The sequence below is a fragment of the Triturus cristatus genome, chromosome 4_2 (assembly GCF_964204655.1).
Source record: "Triturus cristatus chromosome 4_2, aTriCri1.1, whole genome shotgun sequence".
NCBI classification, from domain to species: domain Eukaryota; kingdom Metazoa; phylum Chordata; class Amphibia; order Caudata; family Salamandridae; genus Triturus; species Triturus cristatus.
Window position 1 is genome coordinate 307427436 of NC_140586.1, and position 20190 is coordinate 307447625.

The 20190-nt window shown below is 48.0% G+C and overlaps 1 protein-coding gene across 7 annotated transcripts in view; it reads left to right on the plus strand.

The window, feature by feature from the left end:
- The window catches only part of RALGPS2 (Ral GEF with PH domain and SH3 binding motif 2), a 983056-nt gene that overhangs the window by 929385 nt on the left and 33481 nt on the right, over positions 1-20190 (plus strand). For all 7 annotated transcript variants that reach the window (XM_085601623.1, XM_085601627.1, XM_085601625.1 and 4 more), the window contains one exon: positions 1625-1716. In XM_085601623.1, the coding sequence (XP_085457749.1) occupies positions 1625-1716 (92 nt within the window). The remainder of the gene's footprint in view (positions 1-1624; positions 1717-20190) is intronic.

Sequence of the window (20190 nt, forward strand, 5' to 3'; positions counted from 1 at the left end):
TGTTTCCCAAAGTGATCTAAATTCTTGGGATCAGGGTCCCAATACTTATACCCCAAAATCCTTTGTCCTCTGAGGGCAGAGGCGCCTTTGCCCAGTCCAAACCAGTTCCTGGGCACTCTGTTTACCAGACTTCTCCTTTCCTTTCACAGTGTAGGGCAGAAACATTAGACGCCCCACATGAGGTAGAGCCAGCATTGTGGAAGGCAAGTACAGCCCTGGTGCACTTTGTTGACAGGATTCCTTCTCTTCATTCACTGTGCAGGGCAGAGACATCAGCCGCTCCCCAGGAGGTGGAGCCAGCATCGTGGAAGGCAGGCACAGCCCTATTCAGGTCCCAGGTGCAGCTCCTCCCACCCATCTAGATGCAGATCTCTTTATTCATCACTGGGACACCTCACCCTGTCTCCTGGAATTCCCCAGCCTTGTTACTCAAAGAAAACCAGACAAAGGAATACACAGCCTAGCAGAGGCAGGTTTGAATGGTTAGACAAGAAAAAGCCTGCTTTCTAAAAGTGTCATTTTCAAACACAGAATGTTAAAACCAACTTCACTAAAAGATGTATTTTATCATCCTGAGTTCAGGCATACTAAATTCGAATTTCTACCATGTTCTCTGAGTCAGTTAGGATTATAAAATGTAGTAACCAAACTGCCCATTCTGGCCTATGGAGAACAGGTAGCCTTGCAATAGTGAAAAACGAAAATGGCTGTAATTCACTAGTAGAACATGCCACAAACACCAGGGCATGTCCTACCTTATCCTTACAATGCAACCTGCCCTTGGGCCTACCATAGAGGTGTCTGATATGAAGAAAAGGGAAGGTTTAGGGACTGGCAAGTGGGTGCACTTGCCCAGTCAGCATGACAGCATCAGACTGCACGCAGGCTCTGCAATGGCAGGCCTTAGACACACTTTTACAGGCTGCTTCTGTGGGTGGCACAAAGAGTGCTGCAAGCCCACCAGCAGCATTTGGATTTACAAGCCCTGGGCACACCTGGTGCACTGTACTAGGGTCTGACAGGTAAACCACCAACCAATCATGGAATCAAAAATCATACATCAATTTACAATAGGGAGCACTTGCACTGTGGCACTGGAAAGCAGTGGCACAGTGCCCTGAGCAACTAACATCAGCAAAAATACATGAGGCAACTGCGAAAAATGGAAGGGAGACCCACGCCAAGGTGCAAGGTCTAACAGGAGGTATTGCAGAATAAATGTCCTGATACAGCTTGACACACAGGGGTTTTCAAAAGGTGAATATTTTGTGGTTTTGTAGAGGATCCGTTTGGGAAAAAGGGGGTGGTGATGGACAGAGTTTCTGAATGATGCAGAATACTCTTACCAAGTCAAGAGATCATGGTTTTAATCCATCACCGTTTTTTAGCTCACTGCACCATCCCAGCTCAGAACCTGGCTACATGCAAGGATCCACCAGAAATAACGTTTCAAGAGGCTATTAATTCATTCTTCTTGAACTTTTTGAAATAACTGCTCTTTTCCGTCTTTCCCCTCATGTTCCTTCTCTGTTCCTCTTCACAAATGGTCTTTCTTCCCCTCATCTGTCCTACCTAACATACTCTTTATTCTATTCCAACATGGCTGTTTTTTTTCATCATCCAGGAAACTCCTACAAGTTCCAGGCAGGGAATCGAATGAACGCAATGCTGTGGTTTAAACACCTCAGTGCTGCCTGCCAGAGCAACAGACAGCAGGTGAGACAGCATGTTTGTAAACTCTTGACAAGGCTTGATTTTGCCAGGCCTAGGCAGAAACGGATTAGCTTGGTGAAGGATACTTTTCTGTGCTCTCAAACCAATCAACTCTGAGGCAGCAACTTGATCCTAGTGAGGGGTGGGAAAAGTGTGTCTGCAATCCATTGTTGTTGTCAGTCACATGCTGTTTGCTCTTCTGCCATCTTATGTCTGATTTGGAATAGTGCAATTTACTTTTCTTCAAACTCTTTCAGTAGTGAGCATGTATGTTACAACTTGTGATCACACCTCATGAAAACCCACATTGCCTTCTGAGACAGACTCCACCTTTAGTTGTTTTTTTGGTTTTTTTGTTTGCCATCTGGTTTGGAGGAGTGTAATCGGTGTTAGATGAAGAAAAAGTGCAGTGAGCCAGTACTGTGTCTGGGAACTTTTCCTTATTTGGAGCTTCAGTGAAATATCAAAAAGAAATAAACACAAATCATATATAGTGTAGTGGTATACACTGCAGGTCCAGTACTCACCTTCAAGTTTTCAAATAATATGAGAATAATTCTGATAGGAGTGGAATATGAAGAGTAAGTTGTTTTGGGAATTGTCTGTCATGCCGAACCACATTTTCTATTTCCAGTTGTATAGGATCTACAACCTATGTCTTCCAAGAGATCGTGACGAATCTGTTGGACGAGTAAGTATTTTAGATCAAAGAAGACCATCTTACAAAAACGTAATAAGTGTTGGTCTTATTACTCTAGGATTGATAAGAGAAGCTCCCTATAGGGTGCTTATGAAGAGTTTCAAGATTGAGCTGAATTGGGAGCAGAAAAATTTAGCCCATCTAGGATTATTGACCTGAATGTGGTATCCTTCAACCCATACTATGTCAGGTACGATATGCTCTGCATTGCAATTTCACTGGCACAGGAATACCCTTCAAGAGACTTTGTAGCAAAGGACTGTGGGTCCATCTAAATTGAAAGACAGAACAAAGCTTACACAAACCTTAGAGAAGGATACCTAAGAAGAATTCCACCAAAAAGCTGATCAGCTTTGAAAAGACCACTGACTCCAAGGCACTAAGTCAGCAATCAGAGGGCCTACTTCAGCAGCAACATTAACCTCAAAGAGAATCGCCTCAAAAACTAGATTGGCACAAAAAGAAAATTGTGCCTTCATGAGAATATGCTCGGACCTCAAAAAGACTCAGAACAACAACCCCTGAAGATCTCTAATGAAGGATTTTGAGGCAAGAAATGAGCCAGGATTCCATCAACTACATTGCCAGAGTTAGTACATTAATCAGAAGAGGATTTACATAGACCCAGATACATTATACTTTGTAGCCACATCTACACACTCTACCACCACAGTACAAGCAGAAAGATTTCCTTTCAGGAAACTATTGTTCACGTCCTTAGAAGTTCGAATTATAAAATGGCTACATTTGGCCCTCCGCACCCAGGACAGCCAGAAGGAATCGATTGAGCCCCCTCGAGGACCCTCATGCAGCAGGCACAGGAGGTCGCAATGAAGTCACCTCAGCACACAGGAAACTAAGTCCCACGATGAAAAGGATGCAGGCAGAATGACATGCTTGGAGTTGTGCACTGCTGGAGGCTGGAGCTACTTGAAGCTTGAAGATCTTCGGTGGAAGAAGCCAACCGGCCATGGTAACACCAACAGACCCAGTGCACAGGGAGTCGGTCAACGTTGGCTGGAGAGGGATTACAGTCTCCCAACTTGCAGGGAAGACTGGTCAGGCCTCTAGAGAACCAACAAACCACCACCAGTGTTGCAGAGCCGCTCGATGGCCATGGGACAACAGGATTAGCAAATCGGACTTTGAGGTGCCTGGAGATGCAGGGAAGTGACTCCTTCACTTCAAGGGAGATTCCTTCAAGCTAGGATGAGTCCTTGGTGACTCAGAGGATGCACAGCATCGAGTTCCAGATCTTTGGAAAAGCACAGGGACGGAGATGCAGCAGGACTCTTCCTTCCGGGAGCAGTCTTGTCATGTGTACTGGATTAAAGAACAGCAGAGTTCCCGTGTCCACCGGCAGAAGAGTCTTTAAACAATCTTCAGCGACAGGCAGTCAATTCCAGAAGTTGTTGTCAGGACGAGTCCTTAAGTAACCCTAAAAAGGGGAAGGACCTATTCTCTGGTGACCAACCTATCAGAGGGAGTCGGGTACACTACTCAGTTGTCCTAGCCAGTCAGATGCTCCCAGGGGTCAAGATTCAACATGGCAGAATCAAGTGGCCTCCTGGAGGAGCTCTGGGCACCTCCCTAGGAAGGAGCTAGACGGGAGGTGGACACTCCTCTTTCCTTTTAGTTTCACACCAGAGTGCAACCAAGAGGCTCCTGAACTGGTCAAAACTAGTTTATACATGGTGGGCACCAAATGTGCTCATCTGATAGACATCTAGCCGCAGATTCCTTAACTTAGAATATCCCCAGGTTTCAGACTGGATCCGGAAAACCTTTTCCCCAGCAGTACCTCTGCGCGCCAGAGCACGGCTTCGTCCGGCGCAGTCATGACTCTGTCTACGGAAGTGACGTCAATGGAGCAGCCTTTTTGCATCTGGAACAGTGTGCCAATGCCTGCGGGCTTCAAGTTGTGTGTGTCCTGTTCGCGGCAGATGTCTTCGACAGACCCACACGAGATCTCTATGTGGTGCTTAAGCGAGCACCACGACTCCGCCGAGTGCAGCGCCTACCGGCAGCTGAAGCCAAAGTCCCTGCGGGAACGACAGATGAAATTGATGTCCGCCCGGTTGTCCCTGTCAGAATCCAAGAAACGCCGGCCTCCGTCTCCAGCGGAAGGGGCCAAACAGCACAGTTCTTCTTCCCACGCTGAGGTTCCTGTTCGGGGCAGGCCCCAGAGTCGTTCCTGTGGACGTCGCTAACCTGCCTCAGGTAAGCACCGGAAGAGGTCGCGGAGGTCGCCGGCTTTGGGCAAGCACGTCGGGGCCCACTGCTCCCGGTCTTCATCGGACACGGGCCTCAGGAGTCTGCCCCGCCTACCCACTGTTTCCCGGTGATAGGGAGACTCAGACTCAGATTGAGGCCTATTCCAGGGCTCTGCAGGCCATCTTTGGGTCACCCCCTCTCCCTGGTGCGCCTTCGGGCCCCACAGTGGGGGTAGGGTTGGGGGTTCGCCGGCAGGTTAGCCCACGGGGCGGCGACCGAGTGCCCTGACCCCGGTTCCGGGGTTGCTGCGACGTTGGTTCACAGCCCGGATGGGCATCCCACTCTGACATGTAGCCCTCCTGCAGCATCTTCGCACAGCCCTGCGGGGCTCCCTGCGTCATCGCTGGATGCGGGCGCAGCGCTCTACATTATTCCTTCCCGCAGGTTCCTACCTTGGTGGAGGTCGAGTCAATGCCAGTCCAACGCCAGGCAGACGAGTTCTCTTCGGGTATTGTCGATGTCGATCCGACGCCGTCTCGACGTCTGTTCCTCTGCTGGTAGACGAAGTGACCCCAGTGGGTTCTCCACCCCCAGGGTTTTTTCACTGCTCCACGGAACAGGGGCCTATGAGCCAGTGGCTGGCTCATCATTCTGCGGTGCCTCTGTCGTTTGGTGGACAGATTAGCCTACAGCCATCCCCAACGGAGGACTTGCTGTATCCACCTCGGTTGGGCACGGAGGCTAGCGCAGTGTTTGCGAGGGTGGTTCACCGGGCTGCGGATATCTTGCAGATGCAGCCGCCCTCTGTCTCCCTGCCTTCGGATCTTCTCCACCGGGGCATGGTTGAAGTGGAGCCCTTGTAGGCTTTTGGTGTGTCATTGCATGATGTCCTTCTGGGGACTTGGGCCAGGCCCTCATCGGGGGACCCCGTGGGTCGTGCTATTGCACATCGCCATCGGCTGGCTCCAGATAACCCTGCCTGTTTGTCCCTCCATCCTAGGGCTCAAGGACTTGTGGTCCAGGCAGCGCTCCCTTCCTCTCCTCCTCCGTTGCTTCCACCCACTCGGAGGTCTGTGTGGTTGGAGTCGTGTGGCCACAATGTCTTTGCGTCCACCACCTGAGGCCTTCGGTCCCTGAACACGGCCTGCGTGTTTGCTCGGGCTACTTTTGCCCTTTGGGACTCAGTTGAGCAACTCCTTTCCTCTTTGCCAGAGGGCCCTCGTGCTGAGCTGGCCCGGCTTATTCCGTATGGCCGCGACATGGCGCAGTTTTCCATCCGGTCGGCCATGGACACCACTAACTCCTTGGGCGAGCTATGGCTAGGTCAGTTGCTCTGCGTCGCCATGCATGGCTACGCGATGGCAGTTTCCCCAAGAATGTTCGCGAGCGACTTGGGGATCTGCCCTTTGATGGGGTCAATCTGTTTGAAGAGCGTGCCGACTTCGCGGTCCGGCGCCTCTTATCTGGTTTTCCATGACTGCCAAGTTTTTAGTCCTCTAGGTGGACTTGTGTTTTCGTCCACAGTATTGTCACTGCTTTTATGATTTCCGTCTCTGGGTTCAAGACATTATTTCCCAGACAGCCTGCATGGCTGTAAAGCCGTGTTTTTCCTTCCTTTGGTTCAGCTGGGCCAGCTGTTAATAGGGTTTTTTTTTACCCCTGTGTATGAGCTTGTCTCAAGGGGTGTCCCTTGCTTTTTATAGGGGTGTGACATACCCTATGTGGGGTATTCGTTCGCTATTATACAGCTGCACTTCCTTGCCAGGTAGTTTCGGAGTCTACCGTGGAGTTCTTTTAGTTTCTTTTATGTCCTTCTGGGGACTTTTCCTTTGGGCTAGGCTGTAGGCCTCTCCTTTCATTCCCTTCTTCCTGCTGGGGTGGAATGCCTCCTCTGTCTCCTGGAGCTTCTGTGTTGCTGCCTACGGTTGTCCCATTGCACTCATGCGTCTGTGGACGCAGCCTGCTCCGGTGTATTGTTGGGGTTCTGCCGTGTCCGGCTCACCCTGAGGGTTTCAAGTTCTCCTGCCTTGCATTTGGTTTATCTTTCCGCCCTCTTATGCCCATGGCACTGTTGGCTGTCCTGGGCATGAATACGCGTCTGTATGGGCGCTTTGTTCAGTTCCAGATCAGTTCTTTGTGGCATTATGGCCAGTGCTTCAGACTTTAGACCAGAACTAGCCAGGTTTGAGTCTCCGCTTTGGCTCAACTTCTTTCTGTGTTCTAGGTGGGCACCACATGTGGGTCCACACTAGGTGTGTGCGCTACCATGTGGGACCCGTAGTATTTCTTGAGCCAATATCTTGACTGCGTTATCTTCCTGTGGTGTTGTCTGCTTCTCTGGTGTTGGGAAAGACTTGGGCGCATCCTGTCTGGGGTTTGCCTAAGGGCAGTGGAGTTTTTGCCAGGGTGGATCTCTGCTGCGTATTAACTTGTGTCCCTCTGCCTTTTTCCGGCCAGAACTCCAGTTCTTCTGTTTGATGCCGGACACAGCTCAGGTGTTCTCTTCCTGGCCTCTGTTGTGCTTTCAGTGGACGTATTCTGTCTCCGGATGGTCTCTGGCATCATCCTGTATAAACTTTTTCAGACATTCGATGTCTGAGTGTTACTGGCCCCTTTTGCTACATTAATGTGGTGGTCAGTATCACTGCCTGTATCACGGCGGCTCAGTCTCCCCTTCCCCGGTCGGGGAGGGGGGGGGGGGACTGTGTCTCTACCAGATACATTGTTACCGAAGGTAAGTAACTCGTTCTTCAATGCGATCTGGTGGTGCTCGGAAACGCCCCCACCCTACCCAATTCTAAAGGCGAGGTGATCACACATCTTCTTCACAGTAAATCCTTTGTTCAGCTTCTCCTGCTCAAGTGAAGCTCATCAACAGGGGGGGGTAGAACACTGTCTAGGGTCGGCAGCAGCGCGGGCTGTTAGTCAGACCCTGTAAGGCTACACCGGTAGGTATTGTATGCACCCTGTCACGCAGACTGCAATGGCAGCTTGGCAGACAGTTTGCATGGGTTCCTATGGCTGGAACAATACATACTGCAGCCCATAGGAGACCCTTGGTGTACCAATGCAGTGGGCACCTTAGTACCATATGCTAGGGACTTATAATGGCACTCCAATTGTCGGATGTACAAAGTACTTACCAGTAGATTTAGAGGAGAGATCACTGTCATTGGGGTCCTGATTAGCAGGATCCCAGTGAACTATAGTCTGAACACACTGACTCTGGGCAAAAAGTGGGGGTATTAATGCCTGAATGAAGAAAAATATATATATATATATGGCGGGAGTCCCACAGTAACAGTAGAAATAGTAGTACTGAATACATTACATAGACCTTCATATAGAGAAAATTTCAATTGAGCACTCGATCAACATCATTTTATGACATCCAAAGTTCAGCCAATCACAGCAGAGACCTCAGAGTAACCCTCTCCACAGATCCACCACACCTCAGATTTCTTACTGCAGGCCGTGTGATTGGGAGTCTCTCTGAGCTCTGCTCAGTGACAGTAGGCTTTTTCAACCTTTGACCTCCAGCTTCCAGGTCAAGGTATTACTTTCTGTGACTTTCACAATGCCAAATAAAAAAAGGTTGTTTAGGCCCTGTAAAACTTGTGGAAAATCTAGACTTTTCTCAGAAGATCCCCACAAGCAATGTCTCTGTTGCTGTTACCCTGACCATAAGCCCAGGGAACGCAAATACTGCTGAACCTTCTCAGCCAGGACCCTCAAGGATAGGGAAGGAAGACTGCTCCTCTGGCTCCAGAAGAAAAAAGCGGTTTCTGAATCTGACTCTGTGGAAAAGCCCCATTCTTACTCCAGGAAAAGAAGGCAGCTCCTCTTCTCACCAAGGGGACTCCAAGAGATCCAAGTCACAGGAGCAGGAAAAATCTGAGGAGAAACGCCACTGAAAGCAGGTAGAAGGAACTTTAAAATGATATTCTGCTCTGGTCTCTGCTTCTCTAACTCCTGTGAGCTATCTCTGTCAGTAGACCTGAGGTGATTTATTTGCCGTCTACAGCGACGGCGACAACGTCGACATCCGCTGTGTCAATGGGCCCGCTGTTGACTTTGACGACGACAGCGTCATCATCGACGAGACCCTCTCAGTCAACTAGACCTTCGTCGCTGAGCCCTCCTCCGCCGGTGAGAATTTCCATGTCTACGACCACTCAGACGACGCTGTCCTCTTTTCCACCGACGGTGGTGGTGTCCGCGTCGACACCATCGACTGGAGGAAAAATCCATTTGGGACCTTCAAGATTCAGTATTTTTCAAAAATATCTCCATTGCCTCCAGCACGTTTGCTTGACTTTCAGGAGTCTGAGGATAATAGCATGTTTTGCTCTGCGTATAGTCCTTCTCAACTAAAAGTTAAGTGTCAGGACTCTGATGATGAGGACTTGGAGGGCATTAATCCTTCCTCATACTTTGCAGGAGAATATTCTTTCACTGATACGGCTACTGGACAACAGCCAGAATCTTTTCAAGAGCCTTTTCCCATGATGAGGATCCTCGCCATTGTAGGAAACCATCTATTAACGTTCCAGTGTCGTTGGTAACAGTGTCGTTGGTAAGGCAGCTAACAGCACCATGCATTTGGTGAAGACCCTGGGGGCCTAATTCAAACCAAAGGGGAGCACTCTGAACTGATAATGGCACCCCGCCACTTCGAACTTGAGATATCTTCGATGCTTGGGATGAATGGGGATGTGAAAATACGCATCGAGGAGATCGAGAGATGATATATAATCTCCCTTTTCCATAAGAAGGATTTCCTGCAGAGACATCTTGAAAGATTGGTTTTTGATGTATTTGTTCAGTAACCGGAGGTCCAAGACCTGCCTCCATTTCCCTGTCTTCTTTTTGATTAAGAAGTGAGACTAAAATCCCCGATTGCGCTGATGTAAGGGTACCTTTTCTATGGCGCGTTTGGAAAGAAGAGTGTTCGAGGCATATGAGCTGCAGATTACACACTTTTGCATAGATCGCCATCTGGTGTTGGGCCTGGATGTTTGCAGTTTGTTTTTCCTCTTGGAAAGTCTTTGGAAGTCACGAGGTCGGTGACTCCTCCCTTGGTCCGTATTGCGCGTGGGCTTCGGCTCCATCCTCAGATTGTTTTTTTCCGCCATCGGGCTCGGATGCAATACTTCGCGCTCCGGTTCCGAACATTTCCAGTTCGACGATCGAAGTGGAATCCTCACTCATCGCGGTATTGTTCAGATCCTGATCTCCTCAATCACCTTCTCTTCGACACACCTTCAATTCCAGTCATCGACGGCGCCCTTCGGGCCTATCCTAGCTCCGGTCCCGGCTGATGGAAAGAACTCCATTCAAGAAGTGCCCTCGATGTGGGTCCAAATTCCCCCACACCGATCTTCATGAGGTGTGCAACCTCTGCCTCTCCCATTCCACCCAGGCAACGCCCAATGTCACAAAAACATTCCACGTTACTAAAACAGGAGGTAATCTCCCTCCTACAAAAACAGGCGATAGAACAAGTCCCTGCCAATCAGCAAAATTTAGGGGTCTACTCCCTATATTTTCTGATACCAAAAAGAGACGAGACTCTACGACCTATCTTAGATCTCCGGCCTCTAAACACATACATACATTCAGACCATTTTCACGTGGTAACACTTCAGCAGGTACTTCCGCTCCTCTCCCAGAACGACTTTCTCACCAGACTGGACTTGAAAGACGCATACTTTCACATTCCGGTACACCATGCTCACAGAAAGTACCTCAGATTTGTAGTGGACGGGCAACACTACCAGTTCAAGGTGCTCCCATTTGGGGTCACAACAGCACCAAGGGTATTCACCAAGTGCCTAGCGGTAGTGGCGGCACACCTCAGAAGACAGCACGTTCACGTCTTCCCATATTTGGACGACTGGGTAATAAAAGCCACGTCCTACAAACAATGTGTACATCACACCGCCACTACAATCCAACTACTTCACCAGATAGGCTTCACGGTGAACCACCAAAAGTCCCAGCTAATACCATCCCACACAAAGCAATACCACGGTGCCAAAATAGACACCTCAAAAGCCATAGCCTACCCCAATTCTGCCAGGATTGCAAGCATTCAGGCTTTGCGTCACAGATTCATACCTCAACACTCTCCCAGCAAGTGTTTATGCAACTGATAGGGATGATGGCCTCTTGCATTTTCATAGTGCCTCATGCAAGACTCCAGATGCGTCCACTCCAAGAGTGCTTAGCACGCCAATGGAACCAGGCCCAGGGGCAACTGACCGATCTGGTGTTGGTAGACTGTCGCACCCATCGCTCTCTGCAGTGGTGGAACACCATGAATCTTTCCAGAGGTCGACCGTTCCTGGACCCGGTTCCACAAATAATCCTAACGGACGCATCGCTATCCGGCTGGGGAGCTCATCTATTACACCTCACAGTGCAGGGCATATCGACGCCGCAACAAAAGTTACTCCACATCAACCATCTGGAGTTACTGGCAATCTTTCTAGCCCTAAAATCCTTTCACACACACATTTCAGGCAAGGCAGTCCTTATTCACACAGACAACATGACGGCCATGTACTACATTCAAAAACAAGGCGGCACACACTCTCCACAGCTCTCTCAACTAGCACAGAGCATATGGAGATGGGCAATTCCACACAAAATCTTTCTCCTAGCCCAACATGTCCCCGAAGTCCAAAACACCATGGCAGATCTGCTCAGCAGACAAACGCAGCAGATCCATGAGTGGGAACTTCACCCGCAGGTTTTTCACCCGTTCTTTCAGATGTGGGGGCATCCACACATAGACCTCTTCGCCACCCACAAAAACAAAAAATGCCCAAGCTTCGCCGCCAGATACCCACATCCATTGTCCAAAGGCAATGCGATATGGATGAACTGGTCAGGCAAATTTGCGTACGCCTTTCCCCCTCTCCCACTAATTCCATTAGTGGTGCGAAAGCTACAACAGCACTCCCTCACACTGATTCTAGTAGCTCCAACATGGGCCAGACAACCGTGGTACACCACACTGCTGGAACTCTCGGTAGTGCCACACCAAAAGTTACACCTCTCACCATGTCTCCTAACCCAGAACCATGGAGAGATCAGACACCCGGACCCAGCTCAGATCAACCTTGCGATCTGGCTCCTGAGATCCTAGAATTCGGATACCTTAACCTTCCCCCTGACTGTATGAACGTCATCAGAGAAGCTAGACGCCCTACTACTAGAGCCTGCTACGCTGCAAAGTGGAAAAGATTTGTTGTTTATTGCCATAACAACACAATCAACCCTCTAGACGTATCTATACAGCACATCATATGCTACTTACTTCATCTACAAAGGTGTAACCTAGCATATACATCCATTCGGCTACACCTCGCAGCAATTGCCGCTTACTTACAAAACAGACAGCACCTATCACTTTTCAGAGTGCCTGCCATTAAAGCCTTCATGGAAGGCCTCAAATGAATAATTCCCCCCAGAGTACCACCCTCACCTGTGTGGAACTTAAATATAGTTCTCACAAGGCTAATGGGACCGCCTTTCGAACCTTTGCATAAATGTGAACTGCAATTTCTCACATGGAAAACAGCTTTCCTTGTAGCCATCACTTCCCTTAGAAGGGTCAGTGAGATACAAGCACTTACTATACAAGAACCTTTTCTCCAAATGCACCTGAACAAGGTTGTCCTCCGTACCAACCCAAAATTCCTACCCAAAGTCATTTCCCCCTTTCATCTAAACCAATCGGTAGAATTACCGGGTTTTTTCTCGCAACCTCAAACTGTTGCAGAAAGGGCTCTACACACACTGGATGTTAAAAGGGCCTTACTTTACTATATCCAGAGAACACAACCTTTCAGAAAGACAAAACAACTGTTTGTCTCTTTCTCTCCACCACATAAAGGCAACCCCATCTCTAAATCAGGGATAGCTAGGTGGATTGTAAAATGCATACAGATTTGCTACCACAAGGCAAAACGCACGCTATCTGTTCCCCCTAAAGCCCACTCTACACGAAAGATAGGGGCTTCTATGGCTTTTCTAGGGAACATCCCATTAGATGATATCTGCAAAGCAGCTACATGGTCAACACCGCACACTTTCACTAAACATTACTGTGTAGATGTGCAAACCAAGCAACAAGCTAGTGTGGGCCAGGCTGTACTAAAAACACTTTTTCAAACCACTGCAGCAGATACCGGTGGTCGCCGCTAGGGTTGGGAACTGCTATATAGTCTATGCAAAAGTGTGTAATCTGCAGCTCATATGCCTCGAACGGAATATGCTACTTACCAGTATGCATCTGTTCTTGGCATGTAGAGCTGCAGATCTACACACGCCCACCCGGCTACCTGTATCTGTTCCAGTCTATCTTATTTAGATACAACACACATGGGTTTCTTCACTATTATTACTACGCTCCATCTTTCTCTGTTGGCGAAAAACAATCTGAGGATGGAGCCGAAGCCCATGCGCAATACGGACCAAGGGAGGAGTCACCGACCTCGTGACTTCCAAAGACATTCCAAGAGGAAAAACAAACTGCAAACATCCGGGCCCAACACCAGATGGCGATCTATGCAAAAGTGTGTAGATCCGCAGCTCTACATGCCAAGAACAGATGCATACTGGTAAGTAGCATATTTCTTTATTACCCTCTTGAGATCAGGCAGATGACGATGTAGTACCTTCGGAGGGGGTGAAGGATACTGTACAAACTCTAGGGTGTGACCGTCACGGAAGACAACCAAAACCCATCTGTCCGACGAAATGGACATCCAATTTTGTAAGAAGTTTGAGCAGGTTGGTTTGAATTGTTGTGGGACTGTAGTGGCAGGGGCCTGGAGAAAATCATTGCCTCTTGTTTGAATCCTGCGGTCTTCCGGCAGATTGCTGCCTTTTACGACCTGTGGGCCGTGAATAGGATGATGCAGTGCTGGACCTGAAAGGTTGATTGTACGCCTGATAGGTGTTTTGAGGGTAATGCTGTAACCGCTGTTGGAACTGCGGTCTGGGTGCATACTGCCCTCGAACTCTGCACCGAAAGGACTGGAAACGATGTTGTTGTAGCGTTGCCAGGGATTTAGCAGTGTCTGTGTTCTTCTTTATAGAGTGAAGGGCTTCAGCTATATGACTGCCAAATAAACATTTGTCACAAAAAGGCATATCTAGGACCTTAGTCTGAACCATCAGGATGGAGGCTAGTTGTGTTTAGCCACCCTTGACTCCTCAGCACTGCTGCTGCTGACATTTGCCGAAAAGAAGTAGACGAGATATCCGTAGCGATCTCTATAATTTCAGTGGAAGCCCTTTCTCCTTCTGAGAAGATATCCTTTGCTTCCATTTTCTTATCTACAGGAAGATGTTCTAAAAGCGAAGAGATGTCCAACCACATCTGTCGGTCGTATCTTTCCAGAATGGCCATAGCGTTGGAAGCTCTTATAGTGGTAGCCCCCAGGGCGGAAAACCTCTTTCCGATGTCTAGCCGGCGTCCTTCTTTATCCGGAGGTGCAGAGCACTAAGAAACCGGGATTTTTAGCTCTTATTTGTGCAGCCTGCATGATTACAGAATCCGGTGTAGGATAACCGATGAGGCATGTGGGTGAATTATCTGGGGCTTTGTACTTCTTATCAAGTTTCAGAATTACCACTAGGATAGAAGCTTGTGTCTGCATCAGTTTTAGACCTTCTTGCCATAAGTAATCCACTATGGGAATTGCCCTAATGGATCGTTGAGTGCCTGGCTTAAAGTCATACAAGAAACACTCAGTTTGTTTAACTGGCATAGGTAGATCAAAGCGCTTCGAGGCATGTTCTAGGTCATGAAAGCCAGCGATGTTCGCAGGGGGAGAGTCTACAGGAGGAGGGATAGGAGATTATGGTGTGGGGACTACGTAATCATCCCATTCGTCCTGGGTGTCAACATCGGTCTGTATCTCTCCTTCCTCTACCTGTTGTTGGTCCATATTTTGTGTATCATCAGGAATAACAATAGGAGGAGGTAAAACCTTTTCCCTTATGGGCATAGGAGTTACTTGTCCTGCGTGCTCTACCGGAGCTTGCTGAGGAGGCGGAGGATGTTGCGGAGCATTTGCCTTAGGAAAGCGCCTGTAGTAGTCTTTTAGCATGTGATTTAAGTCTGTTGCCAACGACACTGGAACGTTAATAGATGGTTTCCTAAAATGGCGAGGATCCTCATCATAGGGAAAAGACTTTCGAAAAGATTCTGGCTGTTGTACAGTAGCCGCATCAGTGAAAGAATACTCTCCTGCAAGGTATGAGGAAGGATTAATGCCCTCCAAGTCCTCATCATCCTGACACTTAACTTTTAGTTGAGAAGCACTATACGTAGAGCAAAACATGCTATCATCCTCAGACTCCTGAAAGTCAAGCAAACGTGCTGGAGGCAATGGAGATATTTTTGAAAAATCCTGAATCTTTGAAGGTCCCAAATGGATTTTTCCTCCCGTCGATGGTGTTGACGCTGACACCACCACCGTTGGTGGAAAAGAGGACACCGTCGTCGACAGAGTGGTCGTGGACATAGAAATTCTCACCGGTGGAGGAAGGCTCCGCGATGAAGGTCTCGTTCACGGAGATGGTCTATTCGACGATGACGCCGTTGTCAAAGTCAACTGCGGGCCCATTGACGCAGCAGATGTCGACGTTGTGAACGTCGACGTTGTCGCCCTCGCTGTAGAAGCTGTTGACGGCAAAGAAATCACCTCAGGTCTACTGACTTTCCTGGTCCGTCTCACTTTGATTCCTGGCGCCAGGAATCGAGGTGAGACGGACTAGGAGGCTTCTAGATGGTTTTGCGACCTTATCAAGGGGCGCAAGTGGAATGAATATCTTGCAGGAGTGTCAAAATTTACATTGGAAAAAGACGAGGTTATAACATGGCGCTAATTGATTTCTTAGAGAAATCTGAATAGTATATTTGCACACTTGTGCTCGAAATCTGATGTGTGGTGGCTCTGTGGAGAGGATTACTCTGAGGTCTCTGCTGTAATTGGCTGAACTTTGGATGTTGATGAGGTTGATAGAGTGCTCAATTTAAATGTTCTCTCTATCGAGGTCTATGTAATGTATTCAGTACTACTATTTCTACTGCTACCGTGGGACTCCCACCATGACGACAGGGAAGATTCAAGCATGTGAATCTATAAAAGATATCCATACTGGAGAACCACAGTGTACAGGTGAGTAACTTGTTTTTTCTCTTTGGGAAATAGGAATACTGCCCGGAGATAGATAGATATATAGATATAGATATTTTTCCACAATTTCTCCCGGGCTGCCGAACACTCAACAGGTGAGCCCGCATAATGCCTTCCTCAGTGCAATAAATCATTATAAAATCAAGCACAGCATATGGTCCTTTGAAATGTTCCTATTGGTGGGGCTGCAACCAATGGGCAGACAGCAAACGTTACTACTTGTTTTCCATAGCCCCCTAGTATGGAATCCCTGCATCGCCATTAATGATGTAAGTAGCTAATGCAATGGCATCAATATCCCATAATGCATCTTCCCTCAATGGATTATTCAGTGCTTTTCAAAGTTCATTTATTGGAGTTACGGCAGCATCTCATTGCTAATCTCGCCTTGCCGCCTCGAACAAGCAGCCACTCCCTTCGGTTCTCTCCAGGCTGAACCGCTGTACATATCTCCCTCGCCTGCTGCTGGTTTTTACCTATGGAGTTACCGCAGGTGTCCTTTGTATGGCTGGGCACCTTAGACATGTATACTTCACGGCCTCCATGATCGACTGTCGCAGACAGCAGCGGTTCTGGCATGCGAAAAAAAATTGGTTCCCACACCAGTAGGTAGTTATAGTTAGGACCAAAGTCTCCAAAAGAAAAGCATTTTTTGTTTTAACAATAACTTTGGAGCAGCTTGACAGATCTCCACGAAATGTTCACAAAACTTCCCCTTTTTGTTTTAGCTGCTGTTGAAAGTTTCGGGGTGATCCGTCAAGTGGGGATCAAGAAAATAGTGGGGTCACAAAACAAGTTTTCCCTATGTTAAGTCTATGGGGATTTTTCATTCTTTTAACACAACTACAGCCCGAACACTGAACAGAATTAGACCAAATTTAGCCAAAAGCTAGAAGTTGGTCCAGAGAGCGTGCTTTTTCTGATTTGGTGTAAATCTGTAAGTTTAAAAAATACAGATGTCTGGGAGCCCAGAAATTTGATTGGCTGCCATCACTTCAGCCAGGAAGTTTTGGCAACCATCTTGGGACTCTGCTTGAATCCGAGCCCCACAAAAATTTAAAAAAAGAGAAAGGGGGCTGGGGAGAAACACCCTGACACCCTAGGCCTCTTGGGGGTATGATGGGGAGGAGGGGTCCCACTGAGACCCTACAGGGCCCAAAAAAGCATTTTTTTTATTAAAAAAGAAAATTGGCTAGATCTGCAGATCAGGCAGAAAATGTAAAAACAAAACTGATCTCGGGCTCCCGTGCTACGTTCATTATCAGTCCCTGGGGTGGGCCAGGTCCCGGAGGAATTATGCAAATAGAGGAGGGCAGTGTACACAGGCCCCACCTCCTGGAGCTTATTAATTCCCAGGGGACCACCACCTTCACTGGGATATTAAGTTATAAAAATGTGGGGGAGGTAGCGCCCCAAGTGACCTCCATCTCCCTGGTGCAATTAATTCTAGAGGTGGGGGGGCTGCATGGACCCCCAGCAGTTCCTGGAACTGCATAGCCCCCCAGCAGATCCGTGGGGTTGCCAGCTGCCCAGGGCAATTAAGTTATAGAAATGTGGGGGCCATACATAATGGACGGGGTCCTTTGCGAACCCCCGGTGACCACCACCTCACCGGGTCTAATGTAAAGATTGTAAGGGTGCCACGCGGCTCCCCTCATGGAGTGATTCATGACCCTGGGGACCGCCACCTCCCAAGGCTGGCTTTGTGTCCCGGGGTGCCCACATCCGGAGCAGTGCAGTTTGCTATGGCTGGGCAGGAGCATTACTGCTTCTGCCAGGTCACAGCAAATGCTGATCCGCTTTCAGCAAGCGAGAGCATTAAAACTGCTCTTGCTTGCTGAATGCGGAGCAGAATTGCTTTTGGACAGAGGAAGCTGCATGTTCAGCAGCTCCCTGTGTCCAAAAGCAATGCCGGCTCCCGCAGGACGCGGGTAGCCGGCAGGGACCACGGGGGCCTTCAAGCTCCCCTCGCTGTCCTCAACAAAGTGTCTGGGTGCCCTGGGTGGGACCAGGGCACACAGGCTAGAGGCCGGGCCACAGGGGATTGTGTGCCTGGGGGCAAAATTGGCCCAGTTAAAGGGTGTCCAGGGGGCTCCCCTCCCCAAATAATTGTTTTTGCAAAAGGCAAGTAGCTGAAGGCCTTCCCCCTTTCTTCACTACTCTGCAAACACGTCTCCTGGTGCCCTGTTGGTTGGGGGATGAAGACCCCTTGGCTGCTGAGGGTCTGTGGGGCCAACAAGAGCTGCTGGTAACTCCAGTAAGTCCCACACTGTGGGATTGCTAAGAGTTCTTCAGAGGCTACCGCCCCCCTCTTCGACCATTCTGCAAACGCCCATCTTGGCGCACTGCTGGTTGGGTGATGAAGTCCCCTTGGATGCTGAGGGTCATTGGGAGCCAGGAACCCCTTCTGTTATCTTCAGTAAGTCCCAGACAGCTGGATTGCTGAGAGCTGGTCGGAGGCCCTATCCCATTTCTCCCCCACTCTGCAAACGCGCCTCCTGGCTCACTGTTGGTTGAGAAATAGTCACCTTGGATCCTGAGTGTCCTTGGGAGCCAGGTACCCCTTCTTTTACCTCCAGTAAGTCCAAGACAGTGGGATTGCTGAGAGAGGGTCCGAGGCCCCACCCCTTTTCTCCACCACACTGCAAACGCGACTACTAGTTAAAAGAACATAGAAATTCACTGAAAAAACGTTACTGGGACATTACAGTTAGGAATTGGCATTTAAAAAAACCTTTGAAATTCACTGAAAAAAACAAAGGTTACAGGGACGTTGTAGTTCGGAAAGGGAATTTTAAAAAAACATAGAAATGTATTGAAAAAACAAAGGTTTACAGGGATGTTATAGTTGGGTTCAGGTTTCACTCATGCAAAACCAGTGAAATTCAGCAGTTCTAGTTAGCTGAGCTAACCATAGCTCGTGCCCCCCACAATGCACTGCTTATGACCTCACATATTACATCACTCATGACTTGGTCAGTGACCTCTCTAAAGACATCTCGAACCTTTTTTTTATCAGTATGTAAGTATATGTGTGTGTGTATATATATATATATATATATATATATATATATATATATATATATATATATATATATATATATATATATATATACATATATGTCACAGCAAATGGGGTACTCAACAGTTGTATAAGATTATTGCACAGATTTTCCTCCACTCTTGCCAAACCGTCCTGGGTGGCCATGCAAAACCAATACGAATCACTTGTCATTTCTTTTCGAGGGTAAAACATCTTTGGTGGACGAATGTTCTGACGGGAGAAGTGCCAGTACACAACTGAGGGCAAGGAGTGTACTGAATATACTTCTGATCCCAAGTCAAATCAAAAGCAAATGTGATTAAGACAAAATTATCCATAATTTCAATATAAATATATTAAAAGTACATTTCAACATAATAATTTAAATACATGCACTTTTAAAAGAATGGAGGAAAAGTCCAAGACCTATTGCCATGTCTAAGAAAATAAAAATTCAAATCTATCAGTACCTTTGAAGCTGAGGATGTTATCAATGTTGTATACTTTATAAGCAAGCTTTGGGTTTTTAGAAATGTCTTACTAATACGTAGGAAAATTGGATCACCCAATACAAAAGAAACATATTTATATTTAGTTGTCAGTGGACAAACACAATACCGATCATGACATTTCACCATTAGTCAAACTCCTGTTTTTGAGAACAGGGGATTGCAACATGTTTAACACCTCCAATATTAATTGGGAATCACATAATGCATCTATCTGGCCTGCTAAAAAGGTAATAACAGCAAAACACACAAGATGATGGACGGAATGTTGCACAACATTAACCCCCAGTCACAGATCTGGGTTTAATCCATTGTTCTTTTGCTCACCACGCCACCCCAGTTCAGACATGGCCATATGCAAATCAGTCTTGACCCTGTGCCTCATGGGAACAGTCCAGCCCGAACTGCCAAGCCACGTCTTCCCTGGACTGGAATCAAGCATCCTAGGACCGGTTTCGGGGTTTCACCCCTCTTCAGCCAGGATAGCTTGACTCCAGTGGCGTAGTGAGCACGGGACCCACGTCTGGGCATACCCTTCCCACATAGGGTGAACAGCAAAACACACAAGATGATGGACGAAATGTTGCACATTGGCTAAACTTTCACCCCCAGTCACAGATCTGGGTTTAATCCATCGTTATTTTGCTCACCACGCCACCCCAGTTCAGACATGGCCATATGCAAATCAGTCTTGACCCTGTGCCTCATGGGAACAGTCCAGCCCGAACTGCCAAGCCATGTCTTCCCTGGACTGGAATCAAGCATTCTAGGACCGGTTTCGGGGTTTCACCC